Source organism: Saccopteryx leptura, chromosome 1 (assembly GCF_036850995.1).
Source record: "Saccopteryx leptura isolate mSacLep1 chromosome 1, mSacLep1_pri_phased_curated, whole genome shotgun sequence".
Classification (NCBI taxonomy): domain Eukaryota; kingdom Metazoa; phylum Chordata; class Mammalia; order Chiroptera; family Emballonuridae; genus Saccopteryx; species Saccopteryx leptura.
In genome coordinates, this window is record NC_089503.1 from 265,587,938 (window position 1) to 265,608,947 (window position 21,010).

General features: G+C 37.5%; 1 protein-coding gene across 5 annotated transcripts in view; it reads left to right on the forward strand.

The window, feature by feature from the left end:
* Nucleotides 1-21,010, forward strand: part of ADAM28 (ADAM metallopeptidase domain 28) — a 76,546-nt gene that overhangs the window by 34,233 nt on the left and 21,303 nt on the right. For all 5 annotated transcript variants that reach the window (XM_066351880.1, XM_066351850.1, XM_066351860.1 and 2 more), the window contains 3 exons: nucleotides 17,341-17,471; nucleotides 18,416-18,593; nucleotides 20,897-20,986. In XM_066351880.1, the coding sequence (XP_066207977.1) occupies nucleotides 17,341-17,471; nucleotides 18,416-18,593; nucleotides 20,897-20,986 (399 nt within the window). The remainder of the gene's footprint in view (nucleotides 1-17,340; nucleotides 17,472-18,415; nucleotides 18,594-20,896; nucleotides 20,987-21,010) is intronic.

Consider the following 21,010-nt stretch of genomic DNA (forward strand, 5'->3'; position numbering starts at 1 on the left):
TGTGCTGTCTTTGCCTGGTTTTGGAATCAGAATTATGCTCGCCTCATAAAAGGAGCTTGGAAGTCTTCCTTCCTCTTGAATTTTTTGAAATAGTTTGAGAAGGATAGGAGTTAGTTCTTCTTTGAATATTTGGTAGAATTCCGTTGTGAAGCCATCGGGCCCAGGACTTTTCTTTGTTGGGAGTTTTTTGATAACTGTTTCGATCTCCTTTGTTGTAATCGGTCTGTTTAGGTTTTCTGATTCTTCCAGATTGATTTTTGGAAGATTGTATGTTTCAAGGAATTTGTCCATTTCATCTAGGTTTTCTAGTTTTTTGGCATACAGTTCTTCATAGTATTTTTTTACAATATTTTGTATTTCTGTTGTGTCAGTTGTCATTTCTCCACTCTCATTTCTAATTTTATTTATTTGAGTCCTCTCTCTCTTTTTCTTAGTGAGTCTACTTAAAGGTTCATCAATCTTGTTTACCTTTTCAAAGAACCAACTCCTAGTTTCATTGATCCTCTGTATTGTTTCTTTAGCCTCTATGTCATTTATTTCTGCTCTGATCTTTATTATTTCCTTCCTTCTACTACATTTGGGCTTTACTTGCTGTTCTTTTTCTAATTCTTTTAGATGCAGGGTTAAGTTGTTTATTTGAGCTTTTTCTAGCTTCTGAAAGTGTGCCTGTAGTGCTATGAACTTCCCTCTCAGCACTGCTTTTGCTGTGTCCCATAAATTTTGAGTTGTTGTATGCTCATTGTCATTCGTTTCTAGGAATTTTTTTATTTCTTCTTTGATCTCATTCTTAATCCATTCATTATTTAACACCCTGCTATTTAGTTTCCATGTGTTTGGGAATTTTTTAGCTTTTCTGCTGTGATTCATTTCTAGTTTCATGCCGTTGTGATCGGAGAAAGTGCTTGATATGATTTCAGTCTTCTTAAATTTGTTGAGAGCACTTTTGTGCCCTAACATGTGGTCTATCCTAGAGAATGTACCATGAGCACTTGAAAAGAATGTATATTCTGCTGCTTTAGGGTGAAAGGTTCTGAAGATATCTATTAAATCGAGTTGATCTAGTGTTTCCAATAAGTCTGCTGTTTCTTTGTTAATTTTCTTTCTTGAGGATCTATCTAGTGATGTTAGTGGGGTATTGAAATCCCCTACTATTATAGTATTGCTGTTGATCTCGCCCTTTAAATCCATCAAAGTCTGTTTTATATATTTGGGTGCTCCTATATTAGGTGCATAGATATTTATAATAGTTATATCTTCCTGTTGGATTACTCCCTTTATCATATGTAGTGGCCTTCTTTATCTCTTACTATATCCTTTGTTTTAAAGTCTAATTTGTCTGATATAAGTATTGCTACCCCAGCTTTTTTTTCATTTCCGTTTGCATGAAACGTTTTTTTCCATCCTTTTACCTTCAATCTATGTGTGTCTTTTGTTCTAAGGTGTGTCTCTTGTAGACAACATATGTATGGGTCCTGTTTTCTTATCCACGCAGCTACCCTATGTCTTTTGATTGGATCATTTAATCCATTTACATTTAAGGTTATTATTGATATGTAGTTGTTTATTGCCATTTTCTTCTTTAAAGGTGTATTCCTTTTTTTTTTTTTTCTGTATTCTTTTTCCACTTTGATCTGTTTACACCAGGCCCCTTAATATTTCCTGCAGCATTGGTTTGGTTGTAATGAATTCCTTGAGTTGTTTTTTGTCTGGGAAACTTTTTATTTCTCCTTCGATTTTAAATGATAGCCTTGCTGGATAAAGTAGTCTTGGTTGTAGGTTCTTGTTCTGCATTACTTTGAATATTTCTTGCTATTCCCTTCTGGCCTCAAGTGTTTCTGTTGAGAAGTCAGATGTCATCCTTATGGGGGCTCCTTTGTAGGTGATAATTTTTTTTTCTCTTGCAGCTTTTAATATTTTCTCTTTATTGCTTAGCTTTGGTATTTTAATTATGATGTGTCTTGGTGTAGGTTTCTTTGGGTTTCTCTTTAATGGAGTCCTCTGTGCTTCTTGGATTTGTGAGAGTTTCTCTTGCATTAATTTAGGGAAGTTTTCAGCTATGATATGATTAAACAAAGACTCTATCCCTTGTTCTTTTTCTTCTTCTTCAGGAACCCCTATTATGCGGATGTTATTTCTCTTCATGTTGTCACAGAGCTCTCTAAGAGTTTCCTCTGACTTTTTTAGTCTTTTTTCTCTTTTCTTCTCTGCTTTCATGCCTTCATTCCAGTTGTCCTCTAACTCGCTGATTCGATCCTCTGCTCTATCTATCCTGTTTTTAATTCCTTCCATTGTGGTCTTTATTTCTGATATTGTATTTGTCGTCTCCAACTGATTCTTTTTTATACTTGCTATTTCTTTATTTAGGTTTGCTATTTCTTTATTTAGGTTTTCAAACTGCCCCTCCATTGTTGTTCTAAGATCCCTAAGCATCCTTACAATCATTATTTTGAACTCCCCATCTGGAAGTTTGATTATTTCCATATCACACAGCTCATCTCTCAAAGGTGTCTCTTGTGGTTTCATTTGGGTTGCACTCCTTTGTCTTCTCATCTTTTTTTTTTTTTATTTGTAGAGTTGGTTGAGTCTAGGCTTGGTGTTGTCTGCCTCCAGTTTTCAGTTGTGTTATTTCTAGGTCTTCTTGGGTTGGTATCAGCTATTATTTGTAATCCACTTTCGGATTTGGGCAGCTTTGAAGTCTTGATTTGTTTGTTTTCTTAACAGGTGATAGTCTTGTTAACTGATCTCAGCAGGGGGCTTCCTTGAAACTGTAACCAGGAATGCTGTGGGTGTAACCTGAGACGCTGAAGGTCTCTTCCACCAACTAATCTCACTGGGGGCAGGGTTTTTTCTCAGCTTCAGTAGGGGGAGGTGTATCTCAGATCTCCATGGAGACCTGAGTTACTGCCCCTCCTCCCTACTTCTTGTTTTCAGCTGTGTCTTGTTGCGCTGATTGGAGCTGGATAGATGTCCGGAGATCTCTGATCCGGAAGCACTTCAGCTCTGTTTTGTGAAAGGTTCAGTCCCTCCCCCAGCTATGGCCACCTCCAGCACGAATGAGTCAGCTTTTTTATTTCATTTCTTGCATACCTTAGCCCCTCACAGTCTGTCCCTCTCCTTGTCCTTTCCACTTGGGAGATAAGCTGGTCTTTTCAACCCACCTTGCTCCCTGGTCGCCAGGTAAGTGGCTTTGAGCAGTAGTTTCTGCTCTTTTTCCTCTGTGAAATCCTCTCTGGGCTCTCAGCCTCACCCTCCCCCCCTTCTGTTCCTGTAAGCAGAGGAGATTCAGGCACTCCTTACCAGGATTATTGTGGCTTTCTCTTTGCTCCTTGGTTTTTGAGAGCTGTTCTTGCAGGTCAGTGTTGGTTTTTCATGCTGATTTTTTCTAAATTGATTTGTATTACAGTTTGGTGTTGAGAGCTGGGCGTCTGTGCATCTGCCTACTCCACTGCCATCTTCTGAATCCCCTTAAAAGTTCTTTATAAATTTTGTTATTAACTCCATATCAGACATATTGTTGAATATGTTCTATCATGGTATGCTTTGTCATTTTATTTTGTTCATATTGTCTTTAGCTATACAAAAGCATTTTAGTTTGATATTGTCCCATTTGTTCATTCTGTACTTTATTTTTCACTTGCTTGTGGAGATAAATCAGCAAATATATTTCTGCAAGAGATGTTGGAGAGCTTATGGCCAATGTTTTCGTCTAAGATGCTTATGGTTTCACAACTTATATTTAAGTCTTTTATCCATTTTGAGTTTATTTTTGTGAATGGTGTAAATTGGTGGTCTATTAGTTTCATTTCTTTGCAGGTAGCTGTCCAATTTTCCCAACACCATTTGTTAAAGACACTGTCTTTACTCCATTGTATGCTTTTACCTCCTTTGTGAAATATTAATTGTCCATATACGTGTGGGTTTATTTCTGGGTTCTCCGATCTGTTCCATTGATCTGTATGCCTGTTCTTATGCCAGTACCAAGCTGTTTTGAGTAAAATGGCCTTGTTGTATAACTTGATATAAGGAAGTGTGATACCACCCACTTTATTTTTCTTTTTCAAGATTGCTGAGGCTATTTGTGTTCTTTTTTGATTCCATAAAAATTTTTGGAATATTTCTACTATATCTTTAAAGTATATCATTAGTATTTTAATAGGAATTACATTGAATTTTTAAATTGCTTTGGGTAATTTAGACATTTTAAGGATGTTTATTCTTCCTATTCATGAACACTGTATATGCTTCCACTTCTTTGTATCTTCCTTGATTTATTTTATCAATGTTTTATAATTTTCCAAGTACAAGTCTTTAACCTTTTTGGTTAAATTTACTCCTAGGTACTTCATTATTTTTTTTTTGTTGTTGCAATAATGAAGGGGATTGTTTCCTTAATTTCTCTTTCAGACAGTTCATTGTTGTTGTACAAAAATGCCTCTGACTTCTGAATATTAACTTTATATCCTGCCACTTTGCTGAATTCATTTATCAGGTTCAGTAGTTTTTTGACTGAGACTTTAGGGTTTTCTATGTACAGTATCAGATCATCATCAAATAATGATAGTTTTACTTCTTCTTTTATAATTTGGATGCCTTTTATTTTTTCTTCTTGTCTGATTGCTGTGGCTAGGACTTCCAGAATTATGTTGAATAAAAGTGGTGAAAGGCAGCACCCCTGACTTTTTCCTAATATTAAGGGGACTGTTTTAATTTTTGCCCATTAAATTTTGATATTGGCTGTGGGTTTTTCATAGATGGCCTTTATCATGTTGAGGTATGTACCCTGTATTTCCACTTTGCTGAGAGTTTTGATCATGAATGGGTGCTGGATTTTATCAAATGCTTTTTCTGCATCTATTGATATTATCATGTGATTTTCCTCCTTCCTTTTGTTTATATAATGAATGACATTGATTGATTTGCAAATATTGTAAAAACTTTGCCTCCCCAGAATAAATCCCACTTGAATCATGGTGTATGATTTTTTTCACGTATTGTTGGATTCGGTTTACTAATATTTTGTTGAGGAGTTTAGCATCTAAATTCATCAGAAATATTGGCCTATAGTTTTCTTTCTTTGTTTTATCTTTGCCTGGTTTTCAAATCAGAATTATGCTTGCCTCATAAAAGAAGCTAAGAATTCTTCTCTCCTCTTGAATTTTTTGAAATAAGAAGAGTTAGTTCTTAGACTATTTGGTAAAATTTGCCTGTAAAGCCATCTGGCCCAGGGCTTTTGTTTGTTGAGATTTTTTTAATAATTATTTTAATCTCCTTTGTTGTAATCAGTTTGTTTAGGTTTTCTGATTCTTCCCGATTCATTTTTTTATTAATTTTAATGCAGCAACATTGATAAATCAGGGTAAATATGTTCAGAAAAAACATCTCCAGATTATTTTGACATTTGATTATGTTGCATACCCCTCTCCCAAAGTCAAATTGTCTTCTGTCACCTTCTATCTGGTTTTCTTTGTGCCCCACCCTTCCCCCCTTCTTCTTCGCCCCCTCCCCACCCCCCACCCCCCCACCCATTAACATCACATTCTTGTCCATGTCTCTGAGTCTCATTTTTATGACCCATCTATGTATGGATTCATATAGTTCTTAGTTTTTTCTGATTTAATTATTTCACCCCTTATAATGTTATCAAGGTCCATCATGTTATTGTAAATGATCCGAAGTCATCATTTCTTATGGCTGAGTAGTATTCCATAGTATATATGTACCAAAGCTTTTTAATCCATTCGTCCACTGATGGACACTTGAGCTGTTTCCAGATCTTCGCTATTGTGAACAATGCTGCCATAAACATGGGGGTGCATTTGTCCTTTTGGAACAATTCTATGGTGTTGTTGGGGTATATTCCTAAAACTGGGATAGCTGGGTCAAAAGGCAGTTCGATTTTTAATTTTTTGAGGAATCTCCATACTGTTTTCTACAGTGGCTGCACCAGTCTACATTCCCACCAGCAGTGGAGGAGGGTTCCCTTTTCTCCACATCTTCACCAGCACTTATTCTGTGTTGTTTTGTTAATGAACACCATTCTGACTGGTGTGAGGTGATATCTCATTGTGGTTTTAATTTGCATTTCTCTAATCATTAGTGATGTTGAGCATTTTTTCATATGCTTATGGGCCATCTGTATGTCCTCTTTGGAAAGTGTCTATTCATTTATTTTGCCTATTTTTTGATTGGATTGTTTGTCTTCCTGGTGTTGACATTTACAAGTTTTTTATAAATTTTGATTATTAAACCCTTATCAGCTGTATTGTCAAATATATTCTCCCATTGTGTAGTTTGCTTTTTATTCTGTTCTTATTGCCTTTAGCAGTGCAAAAGCTTTTTAATTTGATATAGTCCCATTTGTTTATCCTGTCTTTTATTTCACTTGTCCGTGGAGATAAATCAGCAAATATATTGCTGCAAGGGATGTTGGAGAGCTTACTGCCTATGTTTTCTTCTAAGATGCTTATGGTGTCATGGCTTACATTTAAGTCTTTTATCCATTTTGAGTTTATTTTTGTGAATGGTGTAAGTTGGTGGTCTAGTTTCATTTTTTTGTAGGTAGCTGTCCAATTTTCCCAACACCATTTAAAAAGAGGCTCTCTTTACCCCATTGTATGCCCTTACCTCCTTTGTCCCATATCAGTTGTCTATAGAGCTGTCGGTTAATTTCTGGGTTCGTTGTTCTGTTCCATTGATCTATATGCCTGTTCTTATGCCAGCAAAAGGCTGGTTTGAGTACAATGGCCTTATAGTATAACTTGATATCAGGAAGTGTGATACCTCCCACTTTATTCTTCTTTTTTAAGATTGCTGAGGCTATTTGTGTTCTTTTTTGGTTTCATATAAATATGTGGAATATGTGATCTATATCTTTGAAGTATGTCATTGGTATTTTAATTAGTATTGCATTGAATTTATAAATTGCGTTGGGTAATATAGACATTTTAAAGATGTTTATTCTTCCTAACCATGAGCATGCTATATGTTTTCACTTGTTTGTATCTTCCTTGATTTTTTGATCAATGTTTTATAATTTTATGTGTACAAGTCTTTAATCTCATTGCTTAAATTGACTTTTAGGTACTTTATTTTTTTGGTTGCAATAGTGAAGGGGATTGTTTTCTTAATTTCTCTTTCTGACTGTTCATTGTTGGTGTATAAAAATTACTTTGATTTCTGAGTATTAATTTTATATCCTGCCACTTTGCTGAATTCATTTATCAGGTTCAGTAGTTTTTTGACTGAGACTTTAGGGTTTTCTATGTACAGTATCAGATCATCATCAAATAATGATAGTTTTACTTCTTCTTTTATAATTTGGATGCCTTTTATTTCTTCTTCTTGTCTGATTGCTGTGGCTAGGACTTCCAGGACTATGTTGAATAAGAGTGTTGAAAGGGGGCACCCCTGCCTTGTTCCTGATCTTAAGGGGATTGCTTTTAATTTTTGCCCATTGAGTATAATATTGGCTGTGGGTTTGTTATAGATGGCTTTTATCATGTTGAGGTATGTTTCCTATATTTCAACTTTGTTGAGAGCTTTGATCAAAATTGGATGCTGGATTTTATCAAATGCTTTTTCTGCATCTATTGAAATTATCATGTGGTTTTTCTCCTTCTTTTTGTTTATGTGATGAATCATATTGATTGATTTGCGAATATTGTACCAGCCTTGCCTCCCCAGAATAAATCCCACTTGATCATGGTGTATGATTTTTTCCATATATTGTTGGATCCGGTTTGCTAATATTTTGTTGAGGATTTTTGCATCTATATTCATCAGAGGTATTGGCCTTTATTTTTTTTTATTTGTGTTGTCTTTGCTTGGTTTTGGAATCAGGATTATGCTCGCCTCATAAAAGGAGCTTGGAAGTCTTCCTTCCTCTTGCATTTTTGAAATAGCTTGAGAAGGATAGGAGTTAGTTCTTCTTTGAATATTTGGTACAATTCAGTTGTGAAGCCATCAGGCCCAGGACTTTTCTTTGCTGGGAGTTTTTTGATAAGTGTTTCACTCTCATTTGGTGTAATCGGTCTGTTTACGTTTTCTGATTCTTCCATATTGATTTTTAGAAGATTGTATGTTTCTAAGGAATTTGTCCATTTCATCTAGGTTGTCTAGTTTTTTGGCATACAGTTTTTCATAGTATTTTCTTACAATATTTTGTATTTCTGTTGTGTCAGTTGTTATTTCTCCACTCTCATTTCTAATTTTATTTATTTGAGTCCTCTCTCTCTTTTTCTTGGTGAGTCTAGTTAAAGGTTCATCGATCTTGTTTACCTTTTCAAAGAACCAGCTCCTAGTTTCCTTGATCCTCTGTATTGTTTCATTAGCCTCTATGTCATTTATTTCTGCTCTGATCTTTATTATTTCCTTCCTTCTACTCGCTCTGGGCTTTACTTGCTGTTCTTTTTCTAGTTCTTTTAGATGCAAGATTAAGTTATTTATTTGAGCTTTTTCTAGCTTCTGAAAGTGTGCCTGTAGTGCTATGAACTTTCCTCTCAGGACTGCTTTTGCTGTGTCTCATAAATTTTGAGTTGATGTATGCTCATTGTCATTCGTTTCTAGGAATTTTTTTATTTCTTCTTTGATCTCATTCTTAATCCATTCATTATTTAACAACCTGCTATTTAGTTTCCATGTGTTTGATAATTTTTGAGCTTTTCTGTTGTGATTCATTTCTAAATAGTTTCATGCCATTGTGATCAGAGAAAGTGCTTGATATGATTTCAATCTTCTTCAATTTGTTGAGACCACTTTTGTGCCCTAACATGTTGTCTATTTTAGAGAATGTACCATGAGCACTTAAAAAGAATGTATCTTGTGGTGCTTTAGCATGAAAGGTTCTGAAGATATCTATTAAATTGAGTTGATCTAGTGTTTCCAATAAGTCTGCTGTTTCTTTGTTAATTTTCTTTCTTGAGGATCTATCTAGTGATGTTAGTGGGGTATTGAAATCCCCTACTATTATAGTATTGCTGTTGATCTCGCCCTTTAAATCCATCAAAGTCTTCTTTATATATTTAGGCGCTCCTATATTAGGTGCATAGATATTTATAATAGTTATATCTTCCTTTTGGATTGCTCCCTTTATCATTATGTAGTGGTCTTCTTTATCTCTTACTATATCTTTTGTTTTAAAGTCCATTTTGTCTGATATAAGTTTGCTACTCCAGCTTTTTTTTCATTTCCATTTGCATGAAATATTTTTTTCCATCCTTTTACCTTCAATCTATATGCATCTCTTGTTTTAAGGTGTGTCTCTTGTAGACAGCATATGTATGGGTCCTGTTTTCTTATCCATGCAGCTACCTTGTGTCTTTTGATTGGATCATTTAATCCATTTACATTTGAGGTTATTATTGATATGTAGTTGTTTATTGCCATTTTATTCTTTAAAGCTGTGTTCCTTTTTTGCTATATTCTTTTCCCACTTTGATCTGTTTACACCAGGCCTCTTAACATTTCCTGCAGCATTGGTTTGGTTGTAATGAATTCCTTGAGTTGTTTTTTGTCTAGAAAGCTTTTTATTTCTCCTTCAATTTTAAATGATAGCCTTGCTGGATAAAGTAGTCTTCATTTTAGGTTCTTGTTCTGCATTACTTTGATTATTTCTTGCCATCCCCTTCTGGCCTCAAGTGTTTCATTGAGAAGTAGATGTCATCCTTATGGCGGTTCCTTTGTAGGTGATAACTTTTTTTTCTCTAGCAGCTTTTAATATTTTCTCTTTATCACTTAGCTTTGGTATTCTAATTATGATGTGTCTTGGTGTAGGTTTCTTTGGGTTTCTCTTTAATGGAATTCTCTATGCTTCTTAAACTTTGAGAGTTTCTCCTGTATTAATTTAGGGAATTTTTCAGCTATGATATGAGTGAACAAAGTCTCTATTCCTTGTTCTTTCTCTTCTTCTTCAGGAACCCCTATGATGCAGATGTTATTTCTCTTCATGTTGTCACAGAGCTCTTTAAGAATTTCCTCAGACTTTTTGAGCCGCTTTTCTTTTTTCTTCTCTGCTTTCTTGCTTTCATTGACGTTGTACTCCACTTTGCTGATTCGATCCTCAGCTTTATCCATCCTGTTTTTAATTCCTTCCATTGTGGTCTTCGTTTCTGATATTGTGTTTATCATCTCCAACTAATTCTTTTTTAATATTTCAATATCCTTTTTTATACTTGCTATTTTTTTATTTAGGTGTTCATAATGACCATACATTGTTGTTCTAAGATCCCTAAGCATCCTTATGATCATTATTTTGAACTCTGCATCTGGAAGTTTAATTATTTTCATATCACTCAGTTCATCTCCTGATGGTTTCTCTTGGGGTTTCATTTGGATTGCACTTCTTTGTCTTTCCATTATCTGTGATTGGGTGTTTTCTTTGTAGAGTTGGTTGAGTGTAGGCTTGGTGATATCTGCCTCCAGTTTTCAATTGTGTTATTTCTAGGTCTTCTTGGGTTCGTATTAGCTATTATTTGTAATCCATTTTTGGATTTGGGCCCCTTTGAAGTCTTGATTTGTTTGTTTTCTTAACAGGTGATAGTTTTGTTTACTGACCTTAGCAGGGGGCTTCCTTGAAACTGTATCTAGGAATGCGATGGTTGTAACCTGAGACTCTGAAGGCCTCTTCTACCAATTTATCTCTTTGGGGACAGGGTGTTTTCTCACCTTCAGTAGGGGGAGGTGTATCTCAGATCTCCATGGAGACCTGAGTTACTGCCCCTCTTCCCCACTTCTTGTTTTGAGCTGTGTCTTGTTGCGCTGATTGGAGCTGGAGAGATGTCTGTATCTCTGACCTGGAAGTACTTTTGTATTTTGCTTTGTGGAAGGATCAGCCCCTCCCCCAGTTATGGCCGCCTCCTGCACTGAATGAGTCAGCTTTTCATGTCATCATCTATATTTCTCTCCCCCTCACCATTCTCTCTCTCTCCTTTCTTTTTGGAAGACAAGGGGGCCCTTTCAACACACCTCATTCCCTGGTCGCCAGGAAGTGGCTGTGAGCAGTATTTACTGCTCTTTTCCTTGGAATGAGAGCCCAGCCTCACCCTCCCCCTGTTCCTGTAAGCAGGGGAGATTCAGGCACTCTCTACCAGGTATGTTGTGGCTTCTTCTTTGCTCCTTGGTTTTTAAAAGCTGTTCTTGTAGTCCAGTTTTGGTTTTTTATGCTGATTTTTCATATATGAGTTTGTAATCCATTTTGGTGGTGTGAGCTGGGAGTCTGTGCATCTGCCTACTCTGCTGCCATCTTCAGGTCAGCCAGAGTTGTTTTTTCACACTGATTTTTCCTAAATTGATTTGTATTCCAGTTTGGTAGTGAGAGCTGGGCATCTCTGCATCTGCTTACTCTGCTGCTATCTTCTCTTTATTGTTTCTTTAGCCTCTATGTCATTTATTTCCGCTCTGATCTTTATTATTTCTTTTATTCTACTTCCTCTGGGCTTTACTTGCTGTTCTTTTTTATTTCCTTTAAGTGTATGGTTAAGTTGTTTATTTGAACATTTTCTTGCTTCTTAAGGTATGCCTGTAAGGCTATGAACTTTCCTCTCAGACCTGCTTTTGCTGTGTCTCATAAATTTTAAGTTGTTGTATGTTCATTTTCATTTGTTTCAAGGAAATATTTATTTCTTCCTTGATCTCATTGTTAACCCATTTATTCTTTAATATCATGCTATTTATTTTCTAAGTGTTTGAATGTTTTTCAGTTTTTCTATTGTAGTTGATTTCTAGTTTCATGCCATTGTGATCAGAGAAGATGCTTGATGTGATTTCAATTTCCTAAATTTACTGAGACTCGTTTTGTGTACTAACTTGTGGTCTATCCTAGAGAATGTACCATGAGCTCTGGAAAAGATTGTATATTGTGCTGCTTTAGGGTGAAAGATTCTGAAGTTATCTATTAAATCCAGTTGATTGCAGTGGTTGGCAAACTCATTAGTCAACAGAGCCAAATGTCAACAGTACAATGGTTAAAATTTCCTTTAAGAGCCAAATTTTTTAAATTTAGACTGTATAGGTAGGTACATTCCTTATCGAGGTAACGCCTGCATGTGGTATTTTGTGGAAAAGACATGCTCAAAGGGCCAAAGAGCCACATGTGGTTCACGAGCCACAGTTTTCTGACCAGGGGTCTAGTGTGTCCTTTAAGTCTACTGTTTCTTCTTTAATTTTCTTTCTTGAAGATCTTTTCAGTGATGTTAGTGGAGTATTGAAATATCATACTATTATAATGTTGCTGTTGATTTCGCTCTTTATGTCCATCAAAATCTGCTTTATATATTTAGGTGCTCCTATATTAGGTGCATAGATATTTATAATAGTTATATCTTTGTGTTTGATTGCTACCTTTATCATTATGTAGTGACCTTTTTATCCCTTACTATAGTCTTTGTTTTAAAGTCTATTTTGTCTGATATAAGTATTGCTATATCAGCTTTTTTTTCATTTCCATTAGCATGAAATATATTTTTTTCCATTCCTTTACTTTCAGTCTATGTGTATCTTTTGTTTTGAGGTGGGTCTTTTGTAGACAGTATATATGCTGGTCCTGTTTTCTTATCCATGCATCTAACCTAGATCTTTTAATTGGAGCACTTAATTCATTTACATTTAAGGTTATTATTGATAAGGAATTGTTTATTGACATTGTTATTCTTTAAATCTACATTCCTGTTTTACTAGATTTTTCCCCCTTTGTTCTGTTTACAGCAGGCCCCTTAACATTTTTTGCAGCATTGATTTGGTTATAATGACTTCCTTGAGGTGTCTTTTTTTTGTGTGTATGTGTGTGGGAAGCTTTTTATTTCTCCTTCAATTTTAAAAGATAGCCTTTCTGGATAAAGAAGTTTTGGTTGTAGGCTCTTGTTCTGCATTACTTTTAATATTTCATGCCATTCCCTTCTGGCCTCAATTGTTTCTGTTGAAAGTCAGATATCATCCTTATGTGGGCTCATTTGTATGTGATTGACTGCTTTTCTCTTGCAGCTCTTAGTATTCTTTCTTTATCCCTTAATTTTGGTATTTTAATTATGATGTGTCTTGGTGTAGGCTTCTTTGGGTTTCCCTTTAATGGGATTCTTTGTGCTTCTTGAATTTATGTGACTTTTTTCTGCAAAAGTTTACAGAAGTTTTCATCTATAATTATTTCAATCAGGTTCTCTATCCCTTGTTTTTTCTCTTCTCCTTCAGGAACCCCTATTATGCAGATGTTGTTTCTCTTCATGTTGTCACAGAGCTCTCTTAGAGTTTCCTCAGACTTTTTGATCCTCTATTCTTTTTGCTGTTCTGCTTCTATACTTTCACTTGTCTTGTCCTCTAAATTGCTGATTCCATCCTCTGCTTCATCCAGCCTGATTTTAATTCCTTCTAGTGTATTCTTCATTTTTGATATTGTGTTTGTCATTTCTACCTGATTCTTTTTTATGATTTTAACATTTTTTCTGATGCCTGTTATCTCTTTGGTCAGGTGTTTATTTTGTCCATCTATTGTTCTTCTAAGATTCTTCAGTATCCTAACAATCATTATTCTAAACTCTGCATCCAGTATCTTGGCTAGTTCCATATTATTCCGTTCTTTTTGGGGGGATTTCTCTTGTTGATTCATTATAATTGCATTTCTCTGTCTTCCCATTTTGTCTCTGTATAGACTGCTCCTTTGGATGTTTTGTTTGTGTAACTAGCTGAGTAAAGGGTTGATGTTGTCTGCCTCCAGCTTTTAGTTGTGTTGTTTCTAGATCTTGGTTGGCTTCAGCTGTTTGTAATCCACTGTTGTCTGGGTATTTGTCCGTTGCTACTGCTCTTTTTGCTATTTGTGACAGCATTTTCTATGCTCTAGCTGGGTCAGATGTGAGGAGCCTTTCTTTAAGATACCACTCTAACTAGGGTTGTTAGGTCCAGAGCTGATGTTCTCCATATCTGACTGGTGGATATACCAGCCCTAGACCTCCCTGGCCGGAACCTGGTGTAGATCAGTGGGGGGTTACTGCTTTTGGCTGGCCATTAGCAACCTTCTTGGAGCACAAGGTGATCCAGAATTTTTGGCTGCCTCTGCTGGGCCCTGATGCCACTGTAAATATCAGCTGCACTCCTAGGCTGGCTTTTATCTAATCTTGGCCAGTGTGTGTGCCCTTTCTATTCCTGGAGTGTGGTCTTTCCACTGGCCCCCCACTGCCTCTGCCTCCTTGGGCACTTGGGCACTGGCGCTGGCTCACAAGCCACACCTTGGGCTGCTCCGCGGGTGAGGATGACTCCTCTCCTTGCTTGGCTCTGCCCCCCTTAGGCACGTGGGCTGCCTTTCTGGACTCTGTCCCCATGAGCACATAGGTCTCCTCACCTGGCTCCACTGCCTGTAGGCATGTGGGTCACCTCGCCCTGCTGGAGTCTGCCTGGCGCAAGCTACACCTCACCCTGCAGGATTTCCCCTCCGCAGGCACACAGGAGGCCTCTCTGGGCTCCACCCCACACTGCCACCTGATGGGCTGCCTCGCTGGGCTCCACCTCTATCTGCCATGCAGGTCAAGCACCGTGGCCTCCTCCATAGCCTGCCCCTCCCACCCTTCGGAATATACTCAGCAAGTTTGGGTGGCCATGTAGCCCAGAGCTCAGCACTCAAAACTTGTGTCCTTGATGCGCCCCTTGCTTCTAAGTGTCTCTTTGCACTGACTGGAGCAGGAAAGCCTCCAGTTGGTGGGATAATTGCTTCCCTTGGCTGGCTTGATTCTCCCAGGAAGAATGAGCACTTTAGGTTTGGGGAGTTACACAGTACAGGGGTCAGGGTGGCTGTACCCCACAATCTCTCCTTGTGCCCCCAAGACTACACTCTCCTCTTGCAACTCCAGTTTTCTTTGCATTCCTCACTCCCAGAGCCCTGAGTAAGTGGCTGTGAATGAGGTTTTCTGCATGGTCCCTTTAAGATGGAGCCTGGGTCTGAGAGTTCTGTCTTCCTCTCACAAACAGTAACCTGGATCTTCTTTCAGCTAAATACTGTCTGTATGCCTCCTTTAGTCTCTGGGGCTCCAGGCTGGGGTTCCAATCCTGTGGCTGAGGGCCTACAACTCTCCCAGCATCCCAACCCACCATAAGAGATCCTCCAGGCCATCTCTCACTCCTGGGAGTGGGGCAGTCCTTTCTGTGTCTCAGCCTTTCTTACCAGTTCAATGTGGTTCCTACAATGATGCTTGGTTATAGATTCCTCTTAGTTTAGTTCAGTGGTCTGCAAACTCATTAGTCAACTGATTCAAATATCAATAGTACAATGATTGAAATTTCTTTTGAGAGCCAAATTTTTTAAACTTAAACTATATAGGTAGGTACATTCCTTATCGAGGTAGCACCTGCATGTGGTATTTTGTGGAAGAACCACATTCAAGGGGCCAAAGAGCAGCATGTGGCTTGCGAGCCACAGCTTGCCAACCACTGGTTTAGTCCAAAGTTAGTTTTTCAAGATGATTATTCCTAAGTTAAGTTTTAATCCACTTTGGTTCTGGGTGGTGGGAGTTGTAACCTCTGCTTACTCCATACCATTTTCTCTCTCTAAATTATTTTTTGTTAAAAATTTTAAATTCTCTGTTTTCTAAATTTATTGAGAAGATAGTATAGTTTTTCTCCTTCACTTGGTTGACATGGTTGATTAACATTGATTAAATGTCAAATATTGACTCAGTCTTGCATATCCAATATAAACCCAGCATAATCATAATGCATTATCTTGTTTATGGTAGGTCATTCCGGTTGTGGGGTGGAGAACATTGAAGTTATGAAAATAATTATTTAAAAGAAGATACCCCAAATTTAAAGAAATCACAAGGCAACCTGGAAAGTCTGTAAACACATTTCCACTTTTCTTTCTCTCTCACTCTCTCTTTCTTTCTTTCCCCCTTCCTTCCCTCTTCTCTTTCTTTCCTTCCTTCCTCCCTCCATACCTCCCTCTCTCCTTCCCTTTTTTCTTTCTTTTCTTTCTGTGTGTTTTTGTCCTCATTTGGGGAGCTCTATCTTACTAGATAGCAGGATTTATCGAATTTATTTCAATAGGATGAAATAATAATATGAATGGTAAATATTAACTTCTTAACTTACACAGGTGTTGCTTGTTTGCCAGTCTTGTACCATATCTTAAGAAGTTCTTTATTTGGTTTTTTGAAATGAAGTTGATGAGGGAATTAGGTTTCTGTGGATGAGTATTATTATCATATTTGCCTTACCAGTGAGAAATTATAACCACTAGTGTTGTTTTATTGCTCCTGGATAACCTGGAGCCCCCAGACCAACACATCTCATCAGAAACAGTCTGGTAAAGAAGTTGGCCACTGAATGGACTTCATGCAATGTGGCAAGTCTGGAATTGATTGATGTCTAATTTTGGCATTAATAAAGTTGAAAAAGATACCAATGTACTAAAATTCCAGGTTAATGAACATTTTTAAAGCTCCATTAGCTAAAGATATCAAATTCCTCCAATTGAATTAGAAGATATAAAAAATAAGCTGAGAGAGGGAGGTAGATTATTTTTGAAATGTTTCTGATTCCTTATCATTGTTTTGTTTTTTGTTTGTTTGTTTGTTTGTTTTTCATTTTTCCGAAGCTGGAAACAGGGAGGCAGTCAGACAGACTCCCGCATGCGCCTGACTGGTATCCACCCAGCATGCCCACCAAGGGGCAATGCTCTGTCCATCTGGGGCGTCACTCTGTTGCATCCAGAGCCATTCTAGCGCCTGAGACAGAGGCCACAGAGCCATCCTCAGCGCCTGGGCCATCTTTGCTCCAATGGAGCCTTGGCTGTGGGAGGGGAAGAGAGAGACAGAGAGGAAGGAGAGGGGGAGGGGTGGAGAAGCAGATGCGCACTTCTCCTGTGTGCTCTGGCCAAGAATCAAACCCGGGACTCCTGCACGCCAGGCTGACACTCTACTGCTGAGCCAACTGGCCAGGGCCTTCCTTATCATTGTTGAAGAAATTTTGCCACTATCTCTCGTGGGAGGAAATCAAAAATTTTTTTTCTTTAAAATATTTCTCATACATAAAAATAAAGAGCAGGTAAGATGCCCTGTGATGGGCATTCAGTACAGAAGGGATGTGTGTGTGTGTGTGTGTGTGTGTGTGTGTGTGAGAGAGAGAGAGAGAGAGAGAGAGAGAGAGAGAGAGAGAGAGAAAGAGAGAGAGAGAGAGAGAGAGAAGGAGAGGAGGAGAGAGGGTGAAGGAGAAGGGCAGGAGACGGTATGGGTTGGGGTGAGACTGCTGAAGCTAAAGTCAATTTCTTATTTTTACTTGGGACTATAGTAAAAATATTTACTTATACCCTGAGTGATAATTCAGTTTGAAAATCAGAAGGTCTATTTTTTCTGTTCTCACTTTCAGGACCACAGTGACAACATGCTTAGAGTTGCAGGGACAATGGCCCATGAAATGGGCCATAACTTTGGAATGTTTCATGACTCCTATGTTTGCAAGTGCCCTTCTACAATATGTGTGATGGACAAAGCACTAAGGTAAGGCTTTCCAAGAAGATGCTGTTTTCCTGTTTTTAATTCTCTCTTTTCTGTCATCTTTCACACATGGTCAAGCATTTAAATGATTAAATAACACTGTCATGAATGTGTATACCAAACCACCTTATCCTTCATCTATATGTTAATGTTTTTCACTAACAAAGACATAGCTTAAACATATTGTCTCTTTGCTGTTGGGATGACTTGGCATTTTAGCCTCATCTGAAGGAAATCATTAACATTTACTAAATTTTTCATAAGTTTATATTGGGTGGTGATCAGGAAAACGTTCCTGGAGAAAAATCTAAAGAAGAAAGTTCTCACCGGGGGATGAAGAGAGAGTCTTTAAAAAGAGATTACATATATCTGCCTTGCCTTAAGCAAACTTTCCTGGGAATTTTATCTTTAAAAATTCCATTTTGTCTTTTCTATTTCCTTCTCAGCTGGCTCAAGCTAGGGTTACTCTGCCTGCCACAACCTATGTAGCTGTGTGCCAGCTACATACTTGATGTGGTTATTCCTTTTAGATTTCAGTACAATTTTAAGCTTCAGCTTTATTTTTGGAATGAATAAATCTGTCAGTAGTGAATTTCTACACATGTGAATAAGTATGCTTTTACTCACTTTAGGACTTTACAACCAAAATGACCTAAGGTTGAATCAGATTATCTAAATTAGTCAGAAGCAGTTTTGCATTTTTTAAAAAGCAACCTGAATGCTATACTTTGAGATATGACCATGGTTGCTCATTTAGCTGAAGATGTTTATGTCCGTCCAGGTGGGCTAACTCAAGCACATGGATGAACTTATGATTTAGCAGTTGATCATGGGATTTGCTTTGATCTTTTGGGGTAGGTTTTAGGTGTGTCACCCCCAATGTCTGATGTTGTTCCCTCCATGCTCAGCATGACTGCATTTTCTTTTCCTGCTCCTTGTCTTCACAGCTTCTATATACCTACGGACTTCAGTTCTTGTAGCCGGGTCAGCTATGACAAGTTTTTCGAAGATAAATTATCAAATTGCCTCTTTAATGCTCCATTGCCTATAGACATCATATCCACCCCGATCTGTGGGAACCAGTTGGTAGAAATTGGAGAGGACTGTGATTGTGGGACTTCTGAGGTAAGACCAAGTCTTTTATGAAAAAGTCTAATTTGTTTTTCCATTGCCAAAGATGGATAAACTCAGTAGTGAGATTCAGCCAGTTTGCACTGCTTCAGCAGAACTGATACCTAATTTTTTGTTGAGTTTGGTGAACCGGTTGTTATAATGGCACTTATAATCAGGGTTCTCTCTAAGGTGGTTGACTGGGCTGCTGCCCAATATAGAAATCACAAATATATATTCCTTACTCTTTTTTAATGTTCATCTGCACAACAGCATATTCTAAGTGCCCATAGTAATGTTCATTCCATCCATAGGTGAAAAAATTAGCAAGTAAGGATACCGATCAAGAAGATATAGAAATATTTTAAATAACAGTTTCATATTAATACTTTCTATTAATATTTTAAAACTCTTTCTTATAACATAATCTAGTTTCATGTACCTCTTTATCGTTCTTATTTGAGTATTAAATGCATGAAGGCCCTGGCCGGTTGGCTCAGCGGTAGAGCGTCGGCCTGGCGTGCGGGGGACCCGGGTTCGATTCCCGGCCAGGGCACATAGGAGAAGCGCCCATTTTTTTCTCCACCCCCACCCCCTCCTTCCTCTCTGTCTCTCTCTTCCCCTCCCGCAGCCAAGGCTCCATTGGAGCAAAGATGGCCTGGGCGCTGGGGATGGCTCCTTGGCCTCTGCCCCAGGCGCTAGAGTGGCTCTGGTCACAGCAGAGAGACGCCCTGGAGGGGCAGAGCATCGCCCCCTGGTGGGCGTGCCGGGTGAATCCCGGTCGGGCGCATGAGGGAGTCTGTCTGTCTCTCCCCGTTTCCAGCTTCAGAAAAATACAAAAAAAAAAAAAAAAAAAAAAAAAAGAAGTAAAAAATTAAAAAAAAATGCATGAAATAATAAACTACCTTTCAGCATATTGCTTTTTTATACTTAAAATGGTCATTAGGGAAGAGAACCAGTTGTTAAATTATTTGAAACCCACCACTGGATAAACTATAAAACTATATAGTGTTTGTACATTTGACATCTATAATTTTGTTAACCAATGTCATCCCAATAAGTTCAATTAAAAAATAAAATAAAACACTTCTGAGCCATATTTTTTAAAAACTATATAATGTGGTTCACTATAAAATTACATGTTTCCTGTGATTTTTACGTATATTCATTTGTAAATACTTGTGAGGCCAGCCTTTATAACAATGAATATTGCCTTGCATAAGAGACATTGGGGTTTCTTCCCCTTACCTAGTTTTTTAAGTACCTCTCCCAGCCTGGGCTGTGTGTCCTCATCCCTCCCTTTAAGTCGGAAGTACTTCACATTTCTAATGTGTCTATGACTTTTGGAGCAGTTACTTTAGACTTAGCATGGCAACAGGACTCAGAGAGTGGAAACAGCTTGCCCAAGGTCACCAAGCTGGTCAGTGAAGGAGCCAAGATGTGGATGCAGGTGTGCTGTCTGAGCAATCCCAGAATCATCCTACACCAGCTACCCCTTTGTACCTCAGGACTTGTGACCATTAGCAGTGCTAGCCTGACCCTGCCTTGTTCCTGTGGCAGTCGGGATTCTGAATGGGGCCATTGGCTCGTCTTGCTAACACTTTATATAAGTTAGCCAAAAGCCCTCAGGGGTTCAGCTTCTCAGTCACTTCAAAATGGGATTACAAATTGATTCCTTCTATGAGAAAGAGTAATCTTTCTCAGATGATATTTATATTTGAAATAAGGGCAAGAATTTTAACCATAATTGTTGTAGTTCTAATTACATTATTCCTCTTTAGGAATCTAAAAAGCTACAACCAGAAAGGGCCCTATTCCTCAAAAACAAAGCAAGGAAAACAAAACAAAGTGTATTACTTTATGCAGAATTGAATTAAATTTCAAAATTGAATAAAGAACCATATTTTTAGAAGATTTTTAATTATATATCCTAGAGATTTACTGCTGAATAGGTACAAAATTGATCTGTTGAACAATTATGTTCTTTATTTAGATAAATTTTATTTTTTTTAAATCCCCTTTGTCTTTTTGTTTGCTTTTTCATTTTCAGTATTATTAAGGGAATTTGGGTGAACTAAAAAAAAATCAAATTTTAAAAATAAGTAGAATTCAGATAAATGACAGATCCTTGGCTACTCTAAAATCTCATTTTTTTTCTAATGTTAAGCTTTCTTGTTATTTTTTTTTTCTTATTTTCCTAAAAATTATTTTCAGACTATACCAAAGTAAAGGCTGTGTAATGAATAAATTATATTATGAATTGTGCTGAAATAAGACAAAAGTAATTTGGATTTGCAATTGTTTCTGGTATTTCTTAGGAATGTACCAACATTTGCTGTGATGCTAAAACGTGTAAAATCAAGTCCGGTTTTCAATGTGCATTAGGAAAATGCTGTGAGAAGTGCCAGGTAGGATTATTTTATTCTCTTTTA